The sequence below is a fragment of the Phocoena phocoena genome, chromosome 9, assembly GCF_963924675.1.
Source record: "Phocoena phocoena chromosome 9, mPhoPho1.1, whole genome shotgun sequence".
In the NCBI taxonomy this organism is placed as follows: Eukaryota; Metazoa; Chordata; class Mammalia; order Artiodactyla; family Phocoenidae; genus Phocoena; species Phocoena phocoena.
In genome coordinates this window covers 93,937,477-93,963,871 of record NC_089227.1, presented here as the reverse complement: position 1 = coordinate 93,963,871, position 26,395 = coordinate 93,937,477, and the positions used below count along the sequence as shown (strand labels likewise).

General features: G+C 44.9%; 2 protein-coding genes across 2 annotated transcripts in view; one reads left to right on the top strand and one right to left on the bottom strand.

Annotated features, from left to right (window-relative positions):
• The first annotated feature begins 215 nt into the window (after positions 1 to 215).
• On the top strand, positions 216 to 8,527 carry LOC136127962 (putative DBH-like monooxygenase protein 2). The gene is given in 17 exon segments (XM_065883597.1): positions 216 to 503; positions 1,387 to 1,414; positions 1,417 to 1,529; positions 2,739 to 2,811; positions 2,814 to 2,899; positions 3,121 to 3,223; positions 4,051 to 4,109; positions 4,111 to 4,221; positions 4,409 to 4,511; positions 4,711 to 4,877; positions 5,199 to 5,290; positions 5,573 to 5,669; positions 5,797 to 5,856; positions 6,974 to 7,104; positions 7,875 to 7,989; positions 8,286 to 8,412; positions 8,415 to 8,527. Coding segments are annotated over 17 exon segments (1,866 nt in total).
• Positions 8,528 to 15,750: 7,223 nt separating this feature from the next.
• The window catches only part of LOC136127961 (maltase-glucoamylase-like), a 76,970-nt gene continuing 66,325 nt past the window's right edge, over positions 15,751 to 26,395 (bottom strand). Inside the window, exons 43-47 of the mRNA XM_065883596.1 lie at positions 20,894 to 21,018; positions 19,677 to 19,765; positions 18,305 to 18,354; positions 17,539 to 17,709; positions 15,751 to 15,825 (exon numbers count right to left, since the gene is read on the bottom strand). Coding sequence (XP_065739668.1) covers positions 15,751 to 15,825; positions 17,539 to 17,709; positions 18,305 to 18,354; positions 19,677 to 19,765; positions 20,894 to 21,018 — 510 coding nt within the window. The remainder of the gene's footprint in view (positions 15,826 to 17,538; positions 17,710 to 18,304; positions 18,355 to 19,676; positions 19,766 to 20,893; positions 21,019 to 26,395) is intronic.

Here is a 26,395-nt window from a genome sequence, read left to right as displayed (position 1 = left end):
CAGGTCCCTACTCCAGGGCAAGGGCAACCTTCTCTGGGCACCTTACACCTCCAAGTTATGTAAGTGGCACCACTCTGAACCCAGAGATAATGAGATCAGAAGAGCCCCAGTCTGTCCCTCCCCCGTGGCACGGTGCCTAGCACAGGCAGAGGTACATATAAGTCCATACTTCTTGAGTGTCCATCTAAGGAGAGATGCTTCAGACCCCAGGAGCCATGGCCTGTGCCCTTCTCTTTCGGCTTCTCCTACTTATGGCCCTGCTGACCTCCTCTCAAGGCAACCACCTGGGCCTCACATCACGTCTGCGTTATTCCATGTTCCTAGATCCTTCTAATGTTATTTTCCTGCACTGGGACTTTGACCTTGAGGCTGAGATCATCACTTTTGAGCTCCAGGTCCAGACAGCTGGCTGGGTGGGCTTGGGTATCACAAATCGCTACACCATGGTGGGAAGCAATCTGGTTGTTGGAGGAGTCTCGCCAGACGGCAATGTCTATTTCTCGGTGAGTATGAGGGTGACTCCCTCCCAAGCGTGAGGGTCTCTTGCTGGGTGGAGGGTGGCTCTGAGTCCAGGAAGGATCCGCATTTCCCAAACACATCCAGGCCCAGAGCACCAACTGATGGCTGACCTCTCCCTACAGAAATGGTCCATTGGAGAGTTTGAATCTAGGTCTTCCAGACTGCATGTCTCTAAGTTGCCAAGGGAATGGAGCCATTGGACTGAAAGAGAGAGAGTCCTGGACCACGGTCTCGGTGCAGGTCACTGGGGGGAGAGTCAAAGCTGTTTGGTACACAGTCCTCATCTTCAGTTACCTTTAGGATCAGTCAAATAGACCACAACGTAAAATAATCTAACAACAACATCAGCACCTGCAACAATAATAGCTTAAAATTGTTACTCATTTTTGGTTAAGCAGCCATTGGTCCAAATTCTTTGCACGTTAAACCTCACAGCATCACTCTTCCCCCATTTTACAGATGAAGACGCAGCTCATGCGTCTCCCAGTCTCACTCAATCTGAACTTCATTTATATGGCGAGGTGCCCACGTTAAGAGCCCCATGAGAAGAGGAATAGCATAGACAGTTCAGAGAATAAGTGAGCTTTTAAGACTTGGGGATACAGGAACATTAGGATTTATGGAGATGAGATTTGAAATGGGAGAAGCAAAGCAAGGTCAAGTGGTTAAACTCCATCAGACACTGTCCATCCCTCTTCCCCACGAATCCCCCCTTGATGCTATGCTCTGTCCTAGGAGCAAATTATAATACAGACCTGGGTTCTGCTAATTTGGCACTTTATTGGGGCTAAATGGACCCAGACTACTCTGAATCCGTGACCACGTAGGGCTCCTGGTTCTTACCCCTTCACCTTTCCTGGACCCTAGAATCAGTACCTGGTGGATGAAGACGCTCTGGGGGAGGGAGCCAGGACGCAGAGCTGCTGGCACTGACAGAAGACACCATCTATACCACCATGCGCTCCTCCAGGCCCTTCCGCTCCTGCGACCCTCAAGACCAAGACATCACTGTAAAAGAGGGAGGAGAGAGGAGCATTTGCTCACAAGCAGCCTTCCTTCTAGGAGGTGAAGTCACCCCCAACCTGGAATGGCCGTGCCTGTCAGGCAGCCAGTCTTGGTTCCAGGGCCCTCATCTCTCTCAGCCTTCCCAGGCACGGCCCCAATCCTGCCGCCTCTGATTCCACCAGCCCTCTACAGGTGGCCTCCCACTGACTCAGCCCCATGCCACCCTCCCTAGTGTCCCCTCCTGAAGAACCTTGTCTGATCTCCTTGAACTTCAGTGTCATGAACCAGATGTGGACACAGGCTCAGAGAGGGGACATGAGAGGGGGTGTGACTTACTCAACATCTCCAGCAAGTCAGCCTCTAGGCAGAACTGGAACCTGACTAGTTCTGACCCCCAGCCTGAAGTGTTCTCCTTTCTGAAACCGCTAGGTGGCATTTTGGGGGGCTCCAAGGAGCTCTGGCTCTTTATGTCTCAGTGCAGAAAGGATTCAGGGAGAGGCAAAGTGACAGATAAGAAGTGAGTTATTAGAATAGGAAGCTTGTGAGGCTTATATCAGGTGGGTGAGAGGGTGCCACCCCAGAGAACTCAGTGGTCTACAGTTTTACAATCAAAGGAAAACTGGGGAGGGGGAGAAGACCAACTTCTTCCTCATTCTTGAGTAGACACAAGCTTCCATCATCAGCTCTGCCTCCAGGTTGGGCAGGGGAGTTTTCTTGTCCCAACATGATCAAGCCAGGACTGTCGTGGTACTACGGAAAAATTATTTCAGGTCTCAGTACAGTGAGGGTCTTTCACTTTGACATGTTACCTTTCCATAAATTATTGTTTTTGATGTGTGCAGAGAGCATGTCCTAGGGCTCATTAACTTACTGAGCTCTCTGGGAAGGATATGGGTCTCATGTCACCATTGTTTTATTGTTTTGGGGCACGTCTCATGCTTCTGTTGCATGGTTTTGTTGCTAAGCAAGCCTGCTTGGTTTTGTGGTTAAGTAAACCTGCTTTCTTGAGTAATCGCTCACTTACAGGGGTCCGCCATGCTTTCTTCTCTACTTTCAATCCCCTTGTGGGATTAACTATTTAATCACCTAGTTTGTCCCTTTACTCTGTCCCTGTAAGTTCCACTGTGTCGATGTGTGCAAGTGGCTCGTGTCGGTGGTTGGGTGTGGGTGCGTGCAAAGTGCTGCTCGTGGGCTGCAGCACCTCGATGCCCCAGAGTGACACTGTGAGGGCGCTTGCCACCTACGGCCCAGATGACACTCTGAAGCTGGATCGGGAGCGTACTTTTGTGAGTCCATCTTCCTGCTCCACATTGTCCACCCCGATGATCTCGATGTCCCCGAGGACACCATCGTCCATGACTTGGAGATCACTGATGTAGGGCCCCTCCTCCCCACCCAGCTGCCTCCAGCCACTGCCCACCTTCCTCTCAATCCAGACCTTCCTCTTGCACCCAATATTCAGTACGCTCCTGGAACTGAGGTTCCTCTGACTCCCCTTGGTCCCCCGAGGATGGTCAAACTGGCCCTCAAGTGGCCACCCTTCCCCGACCTGTCCCTCCCCCTGCTTCTCCGGGAGCCTCCCTACCACCTGCTCAGCCTCTGTGTGTCCTTGTCCGGTTCTTCATCCCAGAGGATGATACCACGTACGCCTGCCCCTTCCTCCCTCTCTCCATCGTTGGCAAGAAGCACCGTATCTCCATGAAACAGACTTCAGGACATTGTCAAGGTGGTCGAGACAGGCAGTGGGCATGGCTGACTCTGAAGAGATGGTGCTCAGAAAACTGCTGGGAGGATGAAGGAGGGAGGTGGTCAGGAGAACACGGGGGCCAGGCCAGGTTTGGTGGAGGTGGCAGTTTCGTGATTTCCCGAGCCCAGAACTAGAGCTCCCAGCGCTGTTTTATTCACGCCCCACAGTGCAGCAGCGATTTTGATGACGGTCATTGGTTAATAAGTGTTTGCAAAGAACAAAGTATAAGTCCTGTCCTGGGCCCAGAATTGTGTTCTCTTAGCCTAGGAGGAGGTGCAGGCTGGGGAGACGTGGCCAAAGGCTGTCAAGTTGGGAAAGTCTGGCTAGAGGAAACTCAAGTCGGTCATCTGACTTCACATTTGAGTGATTTCAGTTTTGATCGAATAAATAAAAGTGTGACCTTACAATGAGTGGCAAATGTGTGGGAGCCATTGTTTTCTTTAGAGAGTGAATCCAACGAGGCATGATCACATGCTCAAATATAGAGAACTGATGAGGTTCTTAAGGGAAAGTAGAAAGTCTTGGGATGTTCCCGGCTGGATCAAGTGTGTTGTGCTATCAGGAACGGATTTTAAAAGGGTGAGGGCTGAGAGAGGAGTCAGACTGAGTGCAGGGGAAATGATAGGTTGGGGAAGGAAAAAAAAAACAGAGGGAACAGAAGAGAAAGAGAAAGAGAAAGAAGTGGGGACGGGCATAGTTTTATTTGGGGAAAAGGAACAGAGGGGATAAGAACATGGCCCAGAAGATCTTGACCACACTCTATCCTGCGTCCCCCGCCCAGTTTGAGCCCAAGTTGGTCCATCACAAGGAGACGACGGTGCACCACATCCTGGTGTACCGCCTGGGGCAACACCAGTGCTCTGCCCAAGGGCATCAGCGACTGCTACGGGGCTGACCCCGCCTCCTCCCTCTGCTCACAGGTCATCGTGGGCTGGGCTGTCGGGGACACAGTGAGTCGTGTGATGAGAGAAATCAGCCGCTAAGGGGACACGTGTGGTTGGGCAACTGGGATTGTTGGATTGATAGAAGGTGGGGAAACGGGAGGTCTGGGACCAGGGCCAAAAGACAAGGGCAGGCCCGGGTCCCTGCACCTACTTCCCAGCCATTCTTGCCGCCAAATCACCCTCCATCCAACAGAGTTACCAGTTTCCAGGTGACGTGGGTATCTCTACTGGGATGGCTTTGGACCCCCAGTGGGTCCGACTGGAGATTCACTACAGCAATTTGCACAGTCTTCCTGGTGAGCGCCTAGAGCATTTACGGGAGAGCGGCGGTGAGGCTGGCTGAGCCCTCTAGGTGTCGAGAAGGGATGCAGAATGCACGCCTACTTCTTCTGCTGGCAGCGCCCCCCCGCCCCCTCCTCCACTTTCCCAGGGCCTCTTCCTCCCCACCGTGCGACACGGTGTCCTGCATCCTGTGATTGGTCCTTCCTGCACCAGGTGTGTACGGCTCCTCGGGGATTCGAGTGTACTACACGGCGCAGCTACGCAAATATGACATGGGTGTCCTGCAGCTGGGCTTCTGCACTTTGCCCATCCACTTCATACCCCCGGGTGCCGAGTCCTTCACGTCCTATGGGCTGTGTAAGGCAGAGAAGTTTGACGAGGTGAAGCTGGGAGGCATCCCTCCTCCCCTGAGCTTCCCGGTTCCCCATCGCAAATCTGCTGTGACCCACAAGACACAGCTTGAGCCCCAGATTTGGAGAATGACCATTGCCTGGTGCTCAGGAAAATCGCTCACCTGAATGGGGCGGGGGAGGCAGGAAGGCAGGGCTGCGGGGGCAGGAAGAGGGGCCAGGAGGTCCAGTAGGGACTAAAGGGGTGTGTCTCAGTCATAAGACGAAGGTGTCAGATGTGAAAGGAGGAAACCGAGGAGCGGGGCCAGACGAGAGTTCCTAACAAGCCAGGTGGTCTCCTCCCTGCCACAGATGAACGGGGCCCCAGTGCCTGACATCCAGGTCTGCAGCTACCTGCTCCACACCCACTTGGCTGGCTGCACTCTGGAGGCCGTGCAATACAGGTAAGGAAGACACGGATTGGAAGCTCTCCCTTCTGTATTTGGAAATAAATGTTAGCAATAATTATTTATTCTGCGGCATGACGTTATGCTCAGTTGGGAGTAGGAGAAGCTAGAACTATCCCTAGAGTAGTGATGACAGGAATATGACAGTGGAGGGAGCTTTTTCATTTTACGGGCAATCTGTGCCCACAGAATGACCGCACACGCTGCTTCTTTGTTGATAGACCCCCTCCCTGCTTCATCCTCTCCTTATTCCTGTCCCCTCCCCTTGTCCCCCTCCAGAAATGGAACACAATGCCGAACAATCTGGAAAGATGATTCCTATGACTTGAATCTGCAGGAGACTCGAGATTTACCTTCTTGAGTGGCCATCAAGCCAGTGGTAGCCTGGGGGGAGGCATGGCTGGCATTGGGGGAAGGCAGGGTCAGCACTCACTACTGTTAGCCAAGAGGACTGTACCAGTCCCTCTGTGTCTTACTTTGAGCCTTTGTTTCGCTCTGCACAGGGAGATGAATTGTTGGTAGGGTGTCACTACCAGACGCTGGACCGCGACTCCTTGACTTTTGTAAGTACCTCTCTCCCCATCGTGGTCAACGACAGTAGCCTCAGAATAGAGCCCCATCCCTGGCCTTGGCCATCACGTGACTCAGATTATTCCAGCTGAAGCCCCTTTCTTTCTCCAACGGTATTACCCAGGCACATGGGGCTTCATGCTCTCACATCCCCATGACTGTAAGATGGGTACAAGGATTCCCGTTTTCTCTGTCAACGACCCACTAAGATTATGAAAGGAAAGCATGTGATAGTGTCTAAGAGCGTGGACTCTGGGCCTGATCGCCTGGGTCTGAATGTCAACATGATCATTAATAACTTTATAACCTTAGACAAGTTATTCAGATTCCTTGTGTCTCAGTTTCCTAATTCTCAAAAGAATTAATACTATCTATCTCATAAGATTTGGGGGAGAGTTGATTAACACGCCTAAAACATCTAGATCATTGCCCGACTTTTAGTACATTGTCAGAGTTAGCTATTATTATTATGGTCACAAGGAGCCCATATTTTGTGTGTCAGGAATGTCTCAGTGTCTGTAGGATTCAAAATGGATTGCATGCTTCCAAGGAAGAAAATACAGCCATACAAATGATTACAACACAAGTTAGAAAGTAAAATACACCGTAAGAGAAGAATGGGGAAAACGCACTAGGGGAATTCACAGGGGAAAAAATTCATCAGGTCCTATTACAGTGACCTGAACATGTGACATATTTGAATGGGTCCTGCTTTTGACATGTAGAGATGGGGAATTCCAGGGAAGCTCAAAGGGAGTGGTTTTTTTGGGAAACTCGGTATCTTATCTCATCTTCTCAACCATCTTTTCTCAAACCAGGGCAATAGCAATGGAAATGTAGAGGATGGGGAAGATACGTGGGATATTTCTTTGGAAATAATATCAATAATTGTCCACCAATTAGAAACACAGGAGGAGAAAGCAAATGTGGTGAGAAGTAGTAAATAACAATTAGTGAGCTGGCTCAAGGTTAAGGGAAAAGGAAAACAGTCTCATTGGTAGAATGATCACCTGATCTAGTCTCTGCCTACCTTGTTCCCCTCTCTCTGCATGCCTGTGTATCTCTGTCTCTCCATCTCTCTCTCTCTCTCTCTCTTTCTTTCTTCTCCAGGGGGGTCCCAGCACCGTTAATGAGATGTGCCTCATCTATCTCTTCTACTATATCCGAAACAACATCTCCAGCTGCATGGGGTACGCTGACATCATCTACGTGGCCCATGTCCTGGGGGAGGAGGCATCAGAGTGAGTCATCCTGAAAGATAAGACCCTTAAGAGTGACCTCTAGAAGTCAGATCACTTGTGTACAAAGTATTTGTCTGCCTTTTTCTCATGCACTACCTGATTCAAAGACTGTTTACTTTCAAGTAGTGACCCTTAATTACTTGGGACTAAGGGGCCTCCCTGAGACTCTGATGAAAGCGCTGAAACTCCTTTCCAAGAAAAATGCACATCTTTGCAGACACATCCTATTTCACATATAATTGCAGGACATTTATAGTTTCCCTGAAGTCACCCTATCAACCTTCTTGGACTTCATGGCCCTCAGATTAAGAAACACTTCTTTAAAGAGTCAGAACTTTCTCTTTTTTTTTTTTTTTTTTTTTGCGGTACACGGGCCTCTCACTGTTGTGGCCTCTCCCGTTGCGGAGCACAGGCTCCGGACGCGCAGGCCCAGCGGCCATGGCTCACAGGCCCAGCCGCTCTGCGGCACGTGGGATCCTCCCGGACCGGGGCACAAACCCGCGTCCCCTGCACCAGCAGGTGGACTCTCAACCACTGCGCCACCAGGGAAGCCCAGAACTTTCTCTTTTTCACTTTTAAAAATCCTCTTCTCTGAGCTCTGATGATATTTCTCCTGCCAAGCTCACAGTTGTGCCATTGAGTTGTAAGACATTCCTATGGTTTATGCCAACATGGAACTGATGCTAACAAAAGTGAGGCTATTTTATACACATTTTGTCAAAGCTTTCAGTCAACCCTAAACTAGTGTCTGTTCTTCCTGCCCATGACAGTTCCATGGAGGGCATGATGGCCATGAACAATGTGGAGTGGACTCTGGAGAACATTAAAAAGGCTGAGAAGGCCTGCGAGGAGGCCCAGCAGATGGTGATAATAAAGACCATTGATGTAAGTGTCCCAGGAGACACCACCCTCCCAGGGTTAGGGATGGAGGGGAGTGGGAGGGTACTGGACGAGGCCGGAAAAGAGAAGAATGAGGGGTATGAATGCCAATGGCAGGAACGCTGGGTCAAAGAAGGAGAAGCTGAGGGAGCAGAAAGTGCTGATGCTGCTGTGGGTGTGGATGGTAGTCTCCCAGTTAGCCTGTGAGGCTGCAAGTACTGGGGATGACCAAGTAAGGTCTTAGGAGAGGAAAGGAGGTGGGGATGCTTCCACCTTCACCCATTTTCTCCCTTCTCCTGCAGGAGCTAGTGGAAAACACAACAGGCTGGATTCCGGAAATCATCCCTGCTCCCCGGGGTCCTTGCTTAGAGTCCTCCAGAGGCAAAGCGGAGCCCCAGGACAGAACCCCTGTAGGCTTCAGGGCTGCCCCATGGCCCTCTCGGGCTCCAGCACTGCCACACCAAGGCGCCTCCCCCTGACTGCCCTCTTGTTTGGGCAGGGGGCCGTGTCTTGGCTCCTAGCCACCCTGCGGGCTGGAGCCTGATACCGTTTCCTCATGCCACGTACTCAGGCCCCTCCCTGCTCAGGCCTCCCCTTATCACCAAACACAGAAACTCCCTCTGCTTTGGCCCCCAAAGTCCTCCATCTGTGCCCTTCTCATGACTTCGGCCATGAAACTGCAGGCTTGGGCGTGACACTGAGTCCCTAAAGCCTTTCCCATGACAAGCTCGGCAATCCATCCTTTAAAGCTTTAGAAGCATTGGTGGGACCACACATTTTCTAACAGAATCTAGACTCAAGGCTGGGTGAGGTAATGGGTCTCTGAGCAGTCCAGTGCCCCAGCTTGATTGAGGGGATGCCGCGTGGGGAGGAGGGGGCTTGAATGCAGAGGGGGGAGCCCTGTAACCCCTCCTCAGCCCATGCTGGCCTTGGAGGGGCTCCGGTTTCTCTTTTCTTCTGACAGTTTTGTCCATTTTGTCCTGTGAGGCAGAGGCAGCAAGCCACATGTGTGATTTGCAGTAAAGGAAGGTGCTCTGCTTACAAGGAACAAAGCTCAAGACACCAAGTTAAATAGAATGCAACTCGCTTCCTGTTGCCATCTCTTTCCTTTGAGCCTCTGGTCCAGGAGAGGCAGCTGGGAGGTCTCTTGAATGGCTCAGGATAAGGCATCCAGAGGGCACTGGAGGGCCTGGCTGCCCAAACTGCAACATCTAATGCAGGCCTTGCTTGCCTCACCTGTGCCTCCACTGTCAGATGATCTTTATTTACTCAACAGGTATCACTTTCTCAACACTCAGATCGCCAGGTGTCAAGAGCCTAACTGGCCAGGGAGGCTGACTTGGGCTCTGAGAACAGGTCAAGGGCATGCTAGTGCATGAACCGCCTTGCTCATGGTTCCTAACTTCTGGAAGGGACCCCTACCCTGAATATTCCGAGGTATTTAGAGGGATCCTAACTCCCTGGAGATTAGGGATCTAGCCTCCGTAAACTCCTTGCCACTGCTTGGGGGGCCGAGCAAAGAAGAAAACACAGCTTACCCGAAGCCAGAGGGATCTTCTGGGTTCGCTGCTGGGATTCTCTGTTAACATTCAAGTGAAATGAAGGCTCTCTTTTAGGTCATAATCTTAAAACATGGTTGAGGCCCTTTGGCAGCAGTCTGAAGTGCACAAATTACATTCTACAGCATGAAGAAACACACAGATAAAAATGAATCTAGACAGAAACTTAAAACAATCAAAAGAGACCTTTTCTCTCTGGTTTGCCCAATTAACAAATAAGTCTGACATTTCTATTCCAATCTGTGTTACTCCAAGCCCCCCCAGGCAAATTCTTTCGACCTCGATCTTTTAGGTAAAAACAAAAAGACAAAAAAAGAAGAACCTCCTGGCTGGGTTTCTGATGACAAACCTCGGTCTGTGCTACAGCCTTATTCTCAGGTCTGTCTTGACAAGTTCAAGTCAGCTGGGCAGCTACTCCAAGGTTCTGCAGCCAGAATCTTCTAATGCTCCATTTGTATAGCTCATGGCCCTGTGCAGTTCCTCTCCTCTGTACCCACTTCAATTTCTGGTTCTTATTAAGCCTTCCTTCTTTCATTTTGTTTTCCTCTCCATCTCTTGATCTCAGCACTTAGTCGCCATGCACATATTCACTGAGCATCCTCTGTGAGCTTGACATTAGGTCAGAACAGAAACCACCAAAATGAACAGGAAATGGACAGGCACCCCCACACACACCCCCCGCCCTTGTGGAGCTGAGGTGAAGCTTCTATGAGCCCCTGGCTGGCCATTTTCTCCTTGGGTTCACAGCATCCACCTCTGAGTCTTTCCCAGTGCCATGGATCATTTCCCCTGCTGCTGACTGCCTCCAGAGAGGAACTATATTTATATCAACCTATGGAGAATGATTTGTTTCTATATTTAAAAGGGATGCATTTATATTGATATTATCCATATATATTAGACGGGGAAATGTTTGAAAACATTCCTATACAGGGTAGGAGCGTGAATTAGATGACCTCAAGTGTTTCTCCAGTTTGTGTTTTGTGACTGCAGTTTCCAGAAAGCCTAATGATACATTACAAAAAGAAGGGCTCAGAGTTGAGGTGGAAAGGGATGACCCCAACTTCCTCCTAGAACCTTCTGGCAGATGGTTCTCTGTCATTCCTCATCCCTCAGTGGTCTCTAAGTTCAGGTCAGCTCTGAGTGACTCTGAGACTGTAACTCTTTTTGCATCTCACCTCCTCTACTCAAAACTCCATCTTAAATGTGGAGAGCAAATAAGGGATGTATTCCCTCATTACTTTTTTCTGTGATGACAAGAGGACCCACAGGCTAATGTTTACAAGGACTTGGTCTTTCCTGAGGAATAAGAATATTTTGTTACAATTTCAAATTTATAGGAAAGTCGCAAGAATTCCCATATGCCCTAAAATGAGCTTTATCCATTGTTTATACTTTGCCCCATTTCTCTCCCTCCCTCTCTCCTCTCTTCCCATCTCTTCTATTTTTCTTCTCCTCCTCCTTCTGCTTCTTCCTCCTTCCCCTGTCTCTCTGTCTCCCTCTCCTTCATAAAGCTGATAACTTAGTTTCTTACTCCTGTTTGCTAGAATTCTCATCACGTTTAAATTCCTGCTATACTTAGCTGAGACGAACAAGCAGGCTCCCCGACTCCACTGCTCCACCACGGCAGTGACACCCAACCTTGACCACATATCAGAGTCACCTGGGTGATGGGAGCAGCGACCAGGCATTAGTGAATGATTAAACTCTCCAGGTGTTTCCAATATGCATCCGAGATTGAGGACCACTGAACCAGAAGTTCAATTGCCCTTAACTAGTCTATTTCCTGCATGGGCAGGAATCCCATTCTGGCTTCACATATTGAAGCCACGGCACAGGCACTGACCAGTCCGAGTGAACGCCAGTGAAGAGGAGCCCTGGAAGCCCCCTGATTTCCAAGAGTTAGACTTTTAGTTGCTGGATTGTGAGGATGTGTGGGGATCTCAGAGAAGGGGTGCATCTGGGGGGGCTCAGGGAAGAAGCTATTTACCAAGCATCACTCAAAAAATAAATAGCAAAGAAAGAAGAGCCCTTTTAATGTCAAGTAATGAATATAGAGAAAAAAATGTGAAGTTAGAAAATCACCATTTAATACATGTATAGTAATAAATTGAATCAGACAAGAATCATCAATGGGTGACAAAATAGGAGAGTCACCCAATAGCTACATAGCCTCAAAGTATCTCACTATATAGTTATTAATTATGATGAGAGGAAATAGTAATTTTACGATAGACCTGGCAGACACCACCTCAAGGAAGTAAGCCAATCAGCATCACCAGTCATGGACAGACATCATGCGCCTCCTGACAGGCATACCAGGAAACACATAACATCAATTCTACGTAATATCTGTCCAAGAAGTGTACAACCTCGCTATGACCATGAGGAAATATTAGACAAACCCAAAATGAGGAATATTCTACAAAGATCTGACTTGTAATTGTGAAAACGTCAAAATCAAGAAGGAAAAAGAGGGGCTGAGGTATAGTTCCACAGTAAACTTAAAAAAAATCCAGGGCTTCCCTGGTGGCGCAGTGGTTGGGAGTCCGCCTGCCGATGCAAGGGACATGGGTTCGTGCCCCGGTCCGGGAAGATCCCACATGCTGCGGAGCGGCTGGGCCTGTGAGCCATGGCCGCTGAGCCTGCGCGTCCGGAGCCTGTGCTCCACAACGGGAGAGGCTACAACAGTGAGAGGCCCGCATACCGCAAAAAAACAAAAACAAAAACAAAAATCCAGTTAAAATGAATGCACCGTGTGCTCCTCATCCAAATTACTACCTGTTGCTGTTGTCGTTGTTGTTTAGTGTTTTTTGTAAAGAACGTTATTGGGATGATTGGTGAAATTTGACTAACGTGTTTGCATTAGATGGTGGCATTGTATGAACGTTAACTTCCTGACTTGGCTGATTATATTGTGGTTATGTAAGAATATGTCCTTGTGTTTTAGGAAATACACACGAAAGCATTTTGTGATGTTGAGACATTGTGTCTACAAACTCTCAAATTATACGCACGTGTGCACGTGTGTGAGAGAGGAAATATGGTAAATAATTTATAGTTTATGGATAATATTTGGGAAATCTAGGTGAAGAATATAATGAAGTTTTTATACTATTTTTGCAACTTTTCTCCACACTTATTTCAAAATAAAAATGTTAATTTAAAAAAAAGAAACAAGCATAAGATCTATACAAAAAGAGTATGAAAATGGAGCAACTTTTTTTTTAAAGGCACACAGTTACCTAGAAAAAAAAGTCAATTTAGAAAAACGTCAGCTTTTCCAAGCAGGAGTTTTTGACCACTCTGAGCAGAGAACCTCCAGCCTGCAAGCTATAGTGTACCCTTGGATTAATTTCACTGGCAGAAAATATGTTTCCCGTATAAAATAATGTGCATGAACTTACACACACACACACACACACACACACACACAAGCACGCACAGAAACTTGGTTTCTGCCTCTATAAACTCCTAGAATGACATAGACACCGTATCTTTTGCTTTAGTACAAGAAAGCCTTTGTAAAAAGGGAAAATGCACCTGGATCTCATTTCAGATTGGGACAATATGTTGGCAAAAGATCAATAAAGGAGATTTATTGTTACACAAATCTTTCTATTCTTTGTGTGACAGTTTACTCTTAACTCCCCACACCCTGTGTGCACTTGTGACATCACTCACTTTAAATGCTAACTGACAATCCCAGCTATAATGTGTTTCCTATAGTGCAGAAAACAGCTACCTTCACCATCCCTTCTTGCTAACCAGCAGCTGGAAGATATTAGGTCACATGCTTGTGTTGACCAATGAAAAAGTAACAGAGACATTTTGAAGGGAAGAGACAAGCTTGTGAGCCAGTATCTTACCATTTTTCATTAGTAAGAAGGAACAGTGAAGTTAGCTATTGGCAGAACATTGTAAATCAACTATACGTCGATTAAAAATAAAGTGTAAAAAAAATTGTAGATATCTCAAAATATTGTTTATGCTGCTCATCACACTGACGTTATGACATTAGATCCACTTGCTAGATCTTGTTACTTAATGTGATAATTTTTAAAAACACCTCATGTATTACTATATTAATTTTTTTTAATATTTGCGTAACTGCATTTTAATATAATAGGATTCCTTTACAATAGTATGCATTTTACTTTATGCATTTAAGAACATCATTCTTAGGAGGGGTTCCATAGATGCCACTAGACTGTCAATAGGGCCCTTGACGCTACAAATGTAAAGTCTTTCATGCTTCACTCAGAGACTTGGCAATCAGGATTCTCTAGTAAGAAATCTTCTCCTTGAGCATTTTGTAGCAACCAGAGCCAACTTCTAGCAATATGTCCTTGATGATAACATAAAATATTTCTCATATATCAAGTAAATAATCCTTTCCTACTGGTAGCCTTCCCGGGTTAATCAAAGGATAGCTGACAAGTTTCCCATCTTTTTGATCAAAGGATTCCTGTGGTTGTTTTTCCATGTTTCACTAGTTGCCTAGTTAGTGCAAGCTCTCATCCAAAAGCCTCTTATTTTGATAATTAGAATACTAAGCTAATTTACCTATATTATTTTTATGGAGGCACTGACACATGAGTAACCAAGTAGAATCTGGCTTCCTGGTATAAGAAAGAGAGAAAGGAAGGAAGGAAGGAAGGAAGGAGAAAGGGAGGGGGGATAAATTAGGAGTATGGGATTAACAGATACACACTACTATATATAAAATAGATAATCAACAAGGATTTACTGTATAACACAGGAAACAATATTCAATATCTTATAATAACCTATAATGGAAAGTAATCTGAAAAGGTTATATATATACACATATATATATAAAACTGAATCACTTCGCTGTATACCTGAAACTAACACAAAATTGTAAATCAACTATACTTCAATGAAAAAAAGGGAAAGATAGAAAAAGACGTAGGAAAGTAAACACATTCATCTCTAATACACTCATTTTCAAGTAATACTAAAAGTAAATATCCCTGTTGAACATTAGTATATAATTTCTTTCTCCCAAAATCTAACCACCTAGTGTTTTAACCAACAGTGTTGCAAATTCTGTTTTTGCCAGAGTTATGTTACCAAGTATAGTAACTTCTATGATGATTAAAAAAACAACAAACATCCAAGCACACCCTCCCACAAACCTAACTCTAAGAAAAACCCATGCCAGAGGCATAAGGAAAAGGGTGAATAACCATAAACCTGATCATTTCTTTGGTGGATTAGCCTGCAGGAACTCTGATGCCGAAGAGAACAAGACAAATTCAAAAGGGATTTTGCTGAACAGAAAGAAGTTTTAATGCCGAAGAGAGATTACCCACGGTCAAATTACCACAAAATTCAAAATCTTTTGTAAATGTGCGTGCCTATTTTCAGTTGGCACATGAGTTGCATGCATTTGTGTGAACTGTGGTTATATACATCAGGCACAGAGTAGAGAAATAAGGTTTACATATTTCTAAGCACACCACAGCAAACAAGTTATTTTTTACATTCAGATTCCTTCCTTCAACTTTGCCTGCTTAAATCTCACCCCAGCCCTATTCCCATAGGCTAAGGATTTCCCCTAGCCCCTCCTCTTGTTTTCAAGTGAGCTAGCTCTTCCCTTCTCCTTCCCATGAGGCTGCTATTCCTAACACTTGTATGTTATCTTCTTACTTGTCATGGTCACTTTTATCCTCATCATCTGTTCTCTCTCATCTTTCCTGCTTACCTTCCCTACGTTTGCCTTTTCTTCCCCTTATATCATGGTCTCAGCAAATTATCTCATCTCCCTATAACTACCTGGCAGATATTCTTTCTGGATACTTTTCTGATGAGTTAGTTAGCTCTAGGATCCAAACTATCCTGGGAAGCTGTAGCTTGTATATTTAGCAAGAGTGGGCCCATCCCCTAATCACACACACATATACACGCACACATGCTTCATCATGGACCCAGTGCGTCTTCAGTATATGTATGCTTAGCCATCAGTACCATACTAATCACAGAGAGACATCAAGGTAACCCGCAGTTTTCCACACCTCCCTACTGCCTATAGCACAGGGCTAAAACACAGACAGAACATAAAACAAAACCAAGAAAATATTTTAGCTGTACTGGGCATGATCTGGCAACACACAATAATTTTATGAGCATGAAGTATAAGTAGTATCAAAGCCATTCGTAGTTAGGATCTTGCTCTAAAAATTCAGAGTGCTCTCCATGTCAATGAAGTGAAATTGTGTAAGCTGAGGTTTCTGCTGGTCACATCAATGTTTAACACCTGTTGGGAACCAAAGAAAAAGCATTGGGCATCTGGTGATTGAAGTTTCCTGCAGTCAAGCAAATCAGATACAAGCCAGTGGTCCATACACACTTTCACAAGTCGTTGCCTAGCTTCCAGACTGCCCTCAGATTTTCAGGTGAGAAGGGTATTTCTTAATCCCTTGGAGTACAAAAATCATTCAGTATGTAGGGAAAAGACAACAAGACCCTAAATAATGAAATACACAACCACTGCAGAGAAACAGCGGCACAAATTGGAGAAAATCTCCTCGGAGCCCTCCTTTTATTGCCTGCTTCTCCTCTTCCCTTATGGCGCCTTGATGATTGCCCAGTAAGAGTCTGATATTTCAGTGTTTTTTTCTAGGCAAACACTTTCCATAAAGTTTCACCGCATGTGCAGTAGTTAGCTTGTTTGTCAGCAACACAATTGGGCAAAGTCCTTTATAAGCTCTTGGTCGAGTTGGGGAAGTTGGTTGACAAGAAAACCACAAAAATGAGGAAACAAATAAAAAATACAAAATGAAGGAAAACTTGCATTTCAGGCTTTGTAATCAGGAAGGATTATGAAAAAAGAAAGTTCTGAAAAAAGCAAGAAGTAAGCACACAAGGAAAGAGCCCATTTACCATGAGGCTAGGTACTGGAACCACAACACTGCATTAAACCCAATGTGCAGATTTTTCACATATTTAACATTCATGAAATCAGAATGTGTCTTACAATCAACAGGCTTGGAATTACTGCGAACAAGTAGCCCTCCTGACAACGGTTTGTACACGTGGGAACTTCATTGCTTCTACTGGTGTTACGAATGGATGGACTGTAAACCACTTAAGAATCATTTTAGAAAGGAATATGTATCTTGGCTGACAGTAAAATCAAAAAAATATGCTACGATGAAAACTTGTATAAAGGATCTTAGTGGCTTTGGAGTAAACTGCATTGACAGCAGTGAAAGAATGTTTATGAAATGCTGTATCACCAACACCTTTGACAGTTCAGAGGAAATATCTTAACCAATTCGGGCCACATATTTTTCTTCTAAATGATAATAAATCAAATAAAATAATTTAAAATATTTACCTAGAAATTTACATAATAAAAGAAAAACTTAAATGATATAAAACAGTTAAGATGTTTCTAATATTTCTTCACATTTAGATTTTCCCTCTCCTAAATTACCTTGATGCAGATTTATCAATGTCCACGTATCTCCACCCAACATTTTCCTCTGTAGTATCATAGTAAAATGATAAAAATCTTTGGTTAAAGAAATTTTGTAAAGCTTTCTATATTTTTAAAATAGAAGTTTTAAGTGATAGGAAAACATAGAATCATACTTTTGTAAGACTTTTTCTTTCTTTGTGGCACGGGAAATAAAGGAGCAAATTTTAACTGATGGTGTCTTATAATTGATGAAATATGGTAGTTCAAGCTGTTTGAGAAGTAGATCTCTGAGGCAAAGACAAAGTTTTACATAGGTTTGCAGACAAGAGTACATGACAAGTAAGGATCCAGACCATCAATTCCAAATGATGATAAACCCTGAATTTTCCCTTCACCTCCGTGCTGTCCTCTCTGACACACGGAACACAGAGGGATTCGGGAAGGGCTTTGCAGGAGAGGGTATCATCTGGAAGGGAAGCAGGAAGGAACTGCCCTAGGTAGCTCAGGGTTGGGAAATACCATTTGGACTTTTCACTGGTCACAAACCTGTGTTGTAGAGTTGTAGGAGAAGGTGGGTGTTATAACCACGCCGCTCACAGAGATGCTGACACCGGAAACGGAGACACTGCCCACTCCCCAGATCTCAATGTAGCCCAGTTTCAAAGGGTTTGTATCGCTGATGTATTTGTTGAAAATTACATGACTGTGCATTATATTCTGTCAATTGGAGATAAAAGAAACCAGAGGGGGGAAAAACAGCAAAATTTGTTCAAATTTTTCACAACCTCTTTTTAGGCGCAAATGTAGACCATGAAGTGAGATAACTTAAGAGCCCCCCCTTCTTGTGACCTTGCATAGTGAGACCATGATTTTAGCATTCTATTTCCTTTTGTCAACTACCATCCAAACCTGCATTGCTTAAGCCCTGGCAGGGTCTCTAGAATCATCCCAATTCTAGGAAGACAAAGAATCTCAGCTATTGGGAACCTTATATTCCACATGTGAGGAAGTCACAAAATACGCTGACCGTTCCAAGGTGACATAGGAACAAGGGCTAGGAAACATCAAAACAGCCTGTCCATCCGTGCTTGGTGAACTGGAATAAGCTACTGATGAAATATGAATGGGCTTGATCACAGAAGACTTCCGGGGAGCATATTATATCTCTATCTGAAGTCTAGAGGATGGGGAAGTTGCAAATTAGTAAGATGAACAGTGAAGGAATTCTAGGTGGATTTATGTCATGATTCCCAGCATCTTCGTAAGCTAGTAGAATTCTATATTCTCCCTTCACAGTCCCAGTCACACTCACCTGGCTGACAGAAAAGTGGGCCAGGTAGTAGAGTCCTTTCCCATAGGTATCTGCAAACAAAGAACAAAGTAAGCATGATCTGGAACATGCTCTAGAATTCTAATTGCTTACCTGGTTACCTTGGTTGAGAAAGTAGGGATGATTTTTGTTTGGGTTTTTTATCTTATTTTTCTTCTTTACAGAGTTCCGTTTTGGGAGATTTAGTCAGACTCTGGCTCCAACCTCAGTTTACACAAAATGTATGAAGTGAGTGTATACAGATGCCTCTGTCTAAGAGAGTCGCCTCATATAGTACAGTTTTCTAACACCACACTTAGTCCACTTCTCTTTCTTGTGGTCTGTGATTCCCAACATCTTGGTAGTCACCTCGGAATCTCCAGACTCCTTCTGCTAGAGACTCACATATCTGCACACACGTGCATGCACACCACATCACAAACACCAAGACTGGTGTGTAATTGGTCAGTTTATCTTGAGAGGTCTTAGGCAATTTTTTAAATGCCATCTCCAGAGAATAGACTTCTTTGTCCTTTATCCTTAATTTATGCCGCAGGTCCAGGGAGAATATCCTTAAAGGTGGACTAGCCAGAGCTTTGTTACAGGTACTCCCGCCCCACACCCTACCTCGGTGGCTTTCTCACTCTTCCCCATACACTTGCCTCTTTCTAAGTTGCTGGTCACTCGGTCAGAAGGCATTGGCTATCCTCTAGAGCTGTGCTGTCTGAGATAGGAGCCACTAGCCAAACGTAGCTATTTAAATTTAACTTAATTACAATTAAATAACATTTAAACTCCAGTTGCTCAGATGCACTTGTCATGTTTCAAGTGCTCAATAACCACATATGCCTACTTGCTAGCATATTGGACAACACAGATATAGAACATTTCCATCACTGCAGAAAGTTCTATTGGGTATCACTGGGCCTAGAAATTACTAATGGTGCTTGAGACATCCTCCTGAGAGGTTACTAATTCCTGTAAACTCCTAATGGAAGATTCCCCCCAATAAATAGCACAGCTGATAGAGGCACTGCCTCTCTCACTGGGACATGTAATTAGGGAATGTGCCCTTGAACATAAACCAGATATGGGAGTATAGCTCAGTTGGCTACAAAGCAACTCCCCCTATGGCTCCTACACTGCTGTTTTCCACAGTGGATTAGGACAGCTGGATAACGGTGAGAGATTCAGAGTTAAGCTTCATATGCATGAGGCACAAGGATCATGTATTATACACTTAAAAGTAACAAATGGCTATATTTAAAAGTGCACGATTGTCTTAACACAGAAAAGGAAATAGCAGCCCTATAAGGTATCCAGGAACCTAGCCAATGGTATTGATATGAATGAATCCGAGGTGGCCCTTACTCACCAATGCTTTGCCCATCATCCCAGAAGAGCCAACCTTCAGCAGTCCCCTCATCATCCAAGGCAACCTTGAAGCCTGTGAATTTCTGACGGCTGCAATGACAGAGGAAAGAGACTTTGGGTAAAAACAAAGCCACAGCCACAAACCAAGCTTCTTCATAAAAACATAAAGGAAGTGATTCATGATATAAAGACTGGGTACTGGGATTCTGGAGACTTGGGATCTAGTTCTAGTTCTGTCTCCATAAGCTCTACGACTTCATGTCAGGAATGAATGAATGAATCAAAGGGAATTTTCCTTTAAGGCTGTATAAGCTCATAGGAGATCTACAATCTCTACAAAAAGTTACAAGCAAACTCACTGGCTTCCTTCCTTTCTCCACTGTGAGGAAAAGCCTAGTGCTTCAATCTTTCTTTTTTCATGACCTAATGTCCACATGTACCGTGAGTTCTGTTTACAGATGTCCTAAGTTCTTCAGTTTTCAACAGAATTTTTGCGATAAAATGAGTAGGGCTCCAAGAATTTTAGTCTGACATCAGACATACATGGATTTTAGTCCCTGCTTAACTCCTTACTAACTGTGTGACTCTGAGTTAATCACTTAGCCTCCTGAAGCCTCTCTTTGCTAATCTGAAAAATGGGGATGATAACAGTACTTACACCATAGGGCTTATCTTTCCTTTTGTTAGGAAAAATAGATAATCTCCAAATAAAAATCTCCATATTAGTACAGTTCTAGGCACAGAGCAAGCATTCACCTGCTGTCGGCTATTATCAATTATTATATAGGTCTAGAATACATAGGCTACAGGTTAGGTCTAGAATTTTAAAATCTCGCATGTAAGGGATCTCAGCCTCAGTTGCCATATGGCTTACACAATTTTTCAGCAGTAATTTTCTTAGCAAAGAGTCAATTATGATCCAGTCTTTTAAAACTAGCATGAACCATGGTTGCTCTCCTGTTTGACTTCCACCTCAAATGTCACTAATGAGACCTAATAGCACACCCACTTAGATCTAAAATAGCTGGTAATTAAGAATTGTTCAGAGTACAGAATCCAAAAAAGGCTAAAATACAAACAAGTAAGCAAGCAAGCAAGCAAACCAAACTGTTTAGTAAAAGTGCTCTGGGGCCTGAGGGTGCGGTTTACAGATTGGTGGGCGTCACCTGGATCTGGGCTGCCTGGCGTGGAAGGGAGAAATGTGGCGCCCTCCCTCACCTTAAGTAGGTGTTCTGTGCAGGCTCTTGCCAGGGCAGGATGTAGCCCCCACGGACATGAAGATTAATGTGGTCAAGAGGCGCTGGCAAGGACTTCCACTCTCCCCGGGCTTGAATGTCCACACCCTGTGGGCCAGAAGAAGGTGATGGAGAGAACACATCTGCCCGAATGATGCATTTACCAGACATCTTGTCCACGCTCAGAACCTGCTGCCTGTTCAGGACCTGTTATCACACTTTTCCACGCTCGCCCAGCTGCTCTACGGGATCGAGAGCTGCTGCCAGGGCATCACGTCAGGGTCTCTTGTCTTTGGGGGCTTCTGCTGTACACACCCCATGAGATCACAGCTGCCTCTCACCCTACCCTTACCCCACATCCTGTTTCTGCGTAGGAAGCACTGCTAGAGGAGGCTGAGCGAGGCTTCTTTCTTTCTGTTCAGCTCCCAATTCACTCCCCCAAAGACAAGTTCCCTTTGTTTTGTCCCCTCTCCGCCTCCGTCTCCCTCCACTGCCCCCCACCCTACCCTCACTAACATCTTTGACTCCTACTTGACAGAAATAATTAAAGTGAACTGCCTTACTTCACAAATCCTTATCTTTAACTCATTACATCTTCCTTTATGTTTCACATCTTGATCTTGCCTGTGACAGGGAGAAGCATCTCTCACCCCAGGCCATAAGCCTCCATTCCTAAGAAACCGTCCTCCCACACGTTCTCAGCCTAGAGCAAGGTTTCTCGAATTCAGCACTGTGGACGTTCTGGGCCAGATAACCCTGTGCTGTGGGCACTGTTCTGTGATTTCTAGATGTTGACCGGTGTCCATCCACTAGATGCATCTCCCCCACTTCCCACCACACTGTGACAACCAAAAATGTCTCCAGACATGGCCAATGTCCCCTGATAGGTAGGTCCCTCCTTTCGAGAATCACCACTTTAGAGGTAAGGAGCACAGCTGCCATCACATTTCTTCACTTTTGGTCCCCGGTGTTCATTTTATGCAGATTCAATCTATATCACATTCGCAGGGGTGGACTCTGTTTCGTGGGCCTGCCTCAGGGGGCCTCAGGAGTCTATAAGTCTATAAGTCTATAGGACTTAATACAAATTCCAGCCCACATCTCTGGGCTTTTTCAGTTTTCTTACTGATATCATGAGAAAACTGAGTTATATGCTTTCTAATGACACTTTATTCTAGTATCTTACGAATGCTGGACTTTTCCTCCATTGATTGTCCTACCTTCAAGTGAAAATTGATACATGTGAAACCGTCAGTTATATTTCTACCAAATTCTTGATTTCTCTCAATGTTTTTTTTTTTTCATTCTACTATACATTGTGGCTAAATATGATACGCTACCTTCTCATGATTTCCCTTCCAGGACCTAATGAGTCACAGGCTTGTTTCCTTTAAATAGTTTCTGACCAGGCTAGCCTAAAAAATTCCTGTTAAAATATCGATAAAGACATGACTATAAGATCAAATCTAAAAGCAGCATTATTAAAATAAGAAATGACAACCCAGTGTGACTTTGTAAAGGGGCATTTTCATCAGCTGCGTAGTCGCTGAATATGACTGAGAAGCACTGTTTTAAAACTCCGATATATATTCTACGCTGTAAACAAATAAACAAAATGGCCACGAGTGAAGTACATCAAAACTTTAATTCACACACACCGTCTGCTCTTAATCTGCACTAAAACAGGTAATCAGTAAGCCAAGTCAGAGTAATTCCATGCCTCTCCCGCTCCCAAACAGTCTACAAGCTATAGTGGTAGCTCTCAAGACAAGTAGGACTTTCTCATTTTTCCCTCTCCTGCTTTCTATCTCTTTCCCTTTCTGTTCTGCTTTCTGGGTAGTTTCCTAGATTGCACCTTACAATTTCTTTTTAGGGGCTTCCCTGGTGGCGCAGTGGTTGAGAGTCCACCTGCCGATGCAGGGGCCCCGGTCCGGGAGGATCCCACATGCCGCTGAGCGGCTGGGCCCGTGAGCCGTGGCCGCTGGGCCTGCGCGTCCGGAGCCCGTTTTCCGCGACGGGAGAGGCCACAACAGTGAGGGGCTCGCGTACCAGAAAATAAATAAATAAATAAATAAAAATAAACATTTTAAAAAACGAATATTCAAAGCTGACAATGACTTAGGGAAATGAACACTCTTATCAAGTGCTGATGGGAATGTAAGTTGTTTCTGAAATTTTGCCAGCTTTTATTAAGGATTCTTGTGGTAAGCATCTTCTCTGGCTAGAAATTCAGAAAACCACTGGGTGATGGGTGGGAGTGGAGCACATGAAAGACATGCTCTCTTGAACAGACAAGATAGAAATTTAGGTTTAACAATGTTCTGTTGAATGGAAGAGGTGAAAATTTAGGTACTGTAGAAACAGGAATTATATGAACTATACATAAATTCCTACCTCACTTAAGCATATAATAACCTGTGTGACAACAAAGAAACCCAGTTCAGAAACAGGATCTGATTGAATCATCTGCTCCAAGTGGAGAGCCTAAGTTTCCATTCTATTTACCAGGTGCAAATTTTTCCATGCTTTTGCTAACATCTGAAATACATCCTTCCTCTTCATCTTTTAAAGTATTGAGTATATTTTACTGACATTTCTGTAAACTGTCAGTGGGACTGGGTGCTGATAAAACCTTTTGGAAAGCAATCTGCCAACATCTGTCAAAATGTCAAATACTTTACCCCAGCAAATTCACTGACCAAAACTTACACCAAGATATATGTTCCGTGATATTTCCTACAGAATTGCACCATTACTTATAAAAAGAAAACAAGAAAACAAATTAAAATCCTAGCTGAGGTGCTTTGCTAAATGATTCCATACAATGGAACATAACACAGCTCCTAAAAAGAATGGGGAAGAGCTTCAAGTGCTGACATACAAAGATCTTCAAGATATGTTATTAGGTGAATTAATCAAGGGGTCTAATAGTATGATAGCCCTCACACTCCACTTTCTTTTATATGGTATATATAATTATGTACATATGTATTAGTGTTTATAACATGCAAATATTAGCTCCAGATTAGATGGTGAACTCCATAGGGAAACTTTTCCAGTATATACCACACCCAGAGCTCAGTAAGGTGGTTTGCACCTGGGCAAGGTTGGGACTAGAGTGAGATGTGTCAGGTGCCTAGGATGCACCATTTCAGAAGGCACTTACTGTCAGCGTCCTGCAAACACAGGGGCCGCCTTAAAAAGGAGTGCCTCCTTAAACCGTGTGCCCTAGGCACATTACTTGCTTCACCCTGGCCCTGGCCCCGCACCCAGGAGCCTCAGTGTACTCAGAGTGACTGCCTGTTAGTGACTAAGCCAGTCAACATGCAAACTCAGGACAAAGGCTTCACTCACTTAAAGGAAGTTGGCTGCTCCCTCCCAGAAAGCCCTCGCTGGGAAGCACAGAGCAGTCTTAACCTGCCGACTAGGGGACAGATCCAGCTCAGGAAAAAAGGGCGTGTCAGGGAGGACTCAGGGCTCCATAAGACAGAGAAGAGAAGGAACAAAATTTCCATTGTCCTTGCAGGGTTTTCACCCAGTCCCACTACAAATGGCTTGGCTGAAAGGGCCCAGAGCACGCTCTGCCTCTTGTCCTCCTGCTGTTATCCTTTTGCTGTATTTCTAGTTTGCTGCTTTGCTCTGCTCAGAAAAGTCAGGAGAGGAGGACACTACCTACGATTCTTCCTCAAGAATCAAACTCTGGACTTCCCTGGTGCTCCAGTGGTTAAGAATCCACCTGCCGGGCTTCCCAAGTGGCGCAGTGGTTGAGAGTCTACCTGCCAGTGCAGGGGACGTTGGTTTGTGCCCTGGTCCGGGAAGATCCCACATGCCGCGGAGCGGCTGGGCCTGTGAGCTATGGCCGCTGAGCCTGCGTGTCCGGAGCCTGTGCTCCGCAACGGGAGAGGCCACAACAGTGGGAGGCCCGCGTACAAAAAAAAAAAAAAAAAAAAAAACGAATCCACCTGCCAATGCAGAGGACACAGTTTCAGTCCCACATGCTGCCAATGCAGAGGACACAGTTTCAGTCCCACATGCCGTGGAGCAACTAAACCTGTGAGCCACAACTACTGAGCCTGCGTGCCACAACTACTGAAGCCCATGTGCCTAGAGCCCATGCTCCACAACAAGAGAAGCCACCACATTACGAAGCCCACACACCGCAACGAAGAGTAGCCCCCGCTCGCCGCAACTAGAGAAAGCCTGTGCGCAGCAATGAAGACCCAACACAGTCAAAAATGAATTAAATTAATAAACTTATTAAAAACAAATCAAACTCTGACTTGTCTGTGTCCCTGCAAAAGAACACTGCTTGTACCAATTTACATTCCCACCAACAGTGTAGGAGGGTTCCCTTTTCTCCACATCCTCTCCAGCATTTATTGTTTGTAGATTTTTTGATGATGGCCATTCTGACTGGTGTGAGGTGATACCTCATTGTAGTTTTGATTTGCATTTCTCTAGTAATTGGTACAGCCACTATGGAAAACAGTATGGGGGTTTCTTAAAAAACTAAAAATAGAACTACCATATGACCAGGAATCCCACTCCTAGGCATACACAAAAGAAAACCATAATTCGGAAGGATACATGAACCCCAATGTTCACTGCAGCACTATTCACAATAGCCAGGACACAGAAGCAACCTAAATGTCCATCAACGGAGGAATGGATAAAGAAGATGTGGTACATATATACAGTGGAATGTTACTCCATCATAAAAAAGAACAAAATAATGCCATTTGCAGCAACATGGATGGACCTAGAGATTGTTGTACTGAGTGAAGTCAGACAGAGAAAGACAAATATATGATATCGCTTATATGTGGAGTCTAGAAAAAGGCTACTAATTAACTGATCTACAAAACAGAAATAGAGTTACTGATGTAGAAAATAAACTTTTGGTTATCGGGGGTAAGGGAGGGGAGTGATAAATTGGAAGATTGGAATTGACATAATTACACTACTATATATACAATAGAAAACTAATAAGGACCTACTGTATAGCACAGGGAACTCTACTCAATACTCTGTAATGGCCTATATGGGAAAAGAATCTAAAAAAGAGTGGATATATGTATATGTATAACTGACTCACTTTGCCGTACACCTGAAACTAACACAACATTATAAATCAACTGTACTCCAATAAAAATTAAAAAAAAAAAAAAAGAAAGAACACTGCTTGAAGCTTCTATGAAAGACTGTTTCCCGACTTAGTCTCTGGGGTTCAGACTAGCCCAGAAAAGTCGTATGACAGAGAAGGCTGTGTTCCTTCCCCATTCTAAATGCATTTGCATTACACCAGCTCACAAAAGTCAGGCCTTATACCTCTGTGTACATTTTACATACTGCCTAGGGCCTTGCTTACCTTAGGAAAGTACATTTAACAACTCCTCTTTGGGCATCTATGCTATAAAAGAAGGTATTATGTAAAAAGACAGAGGGGAAAAGGCTCCTAATACTTACGAACTTCCAGTCTAGCAGG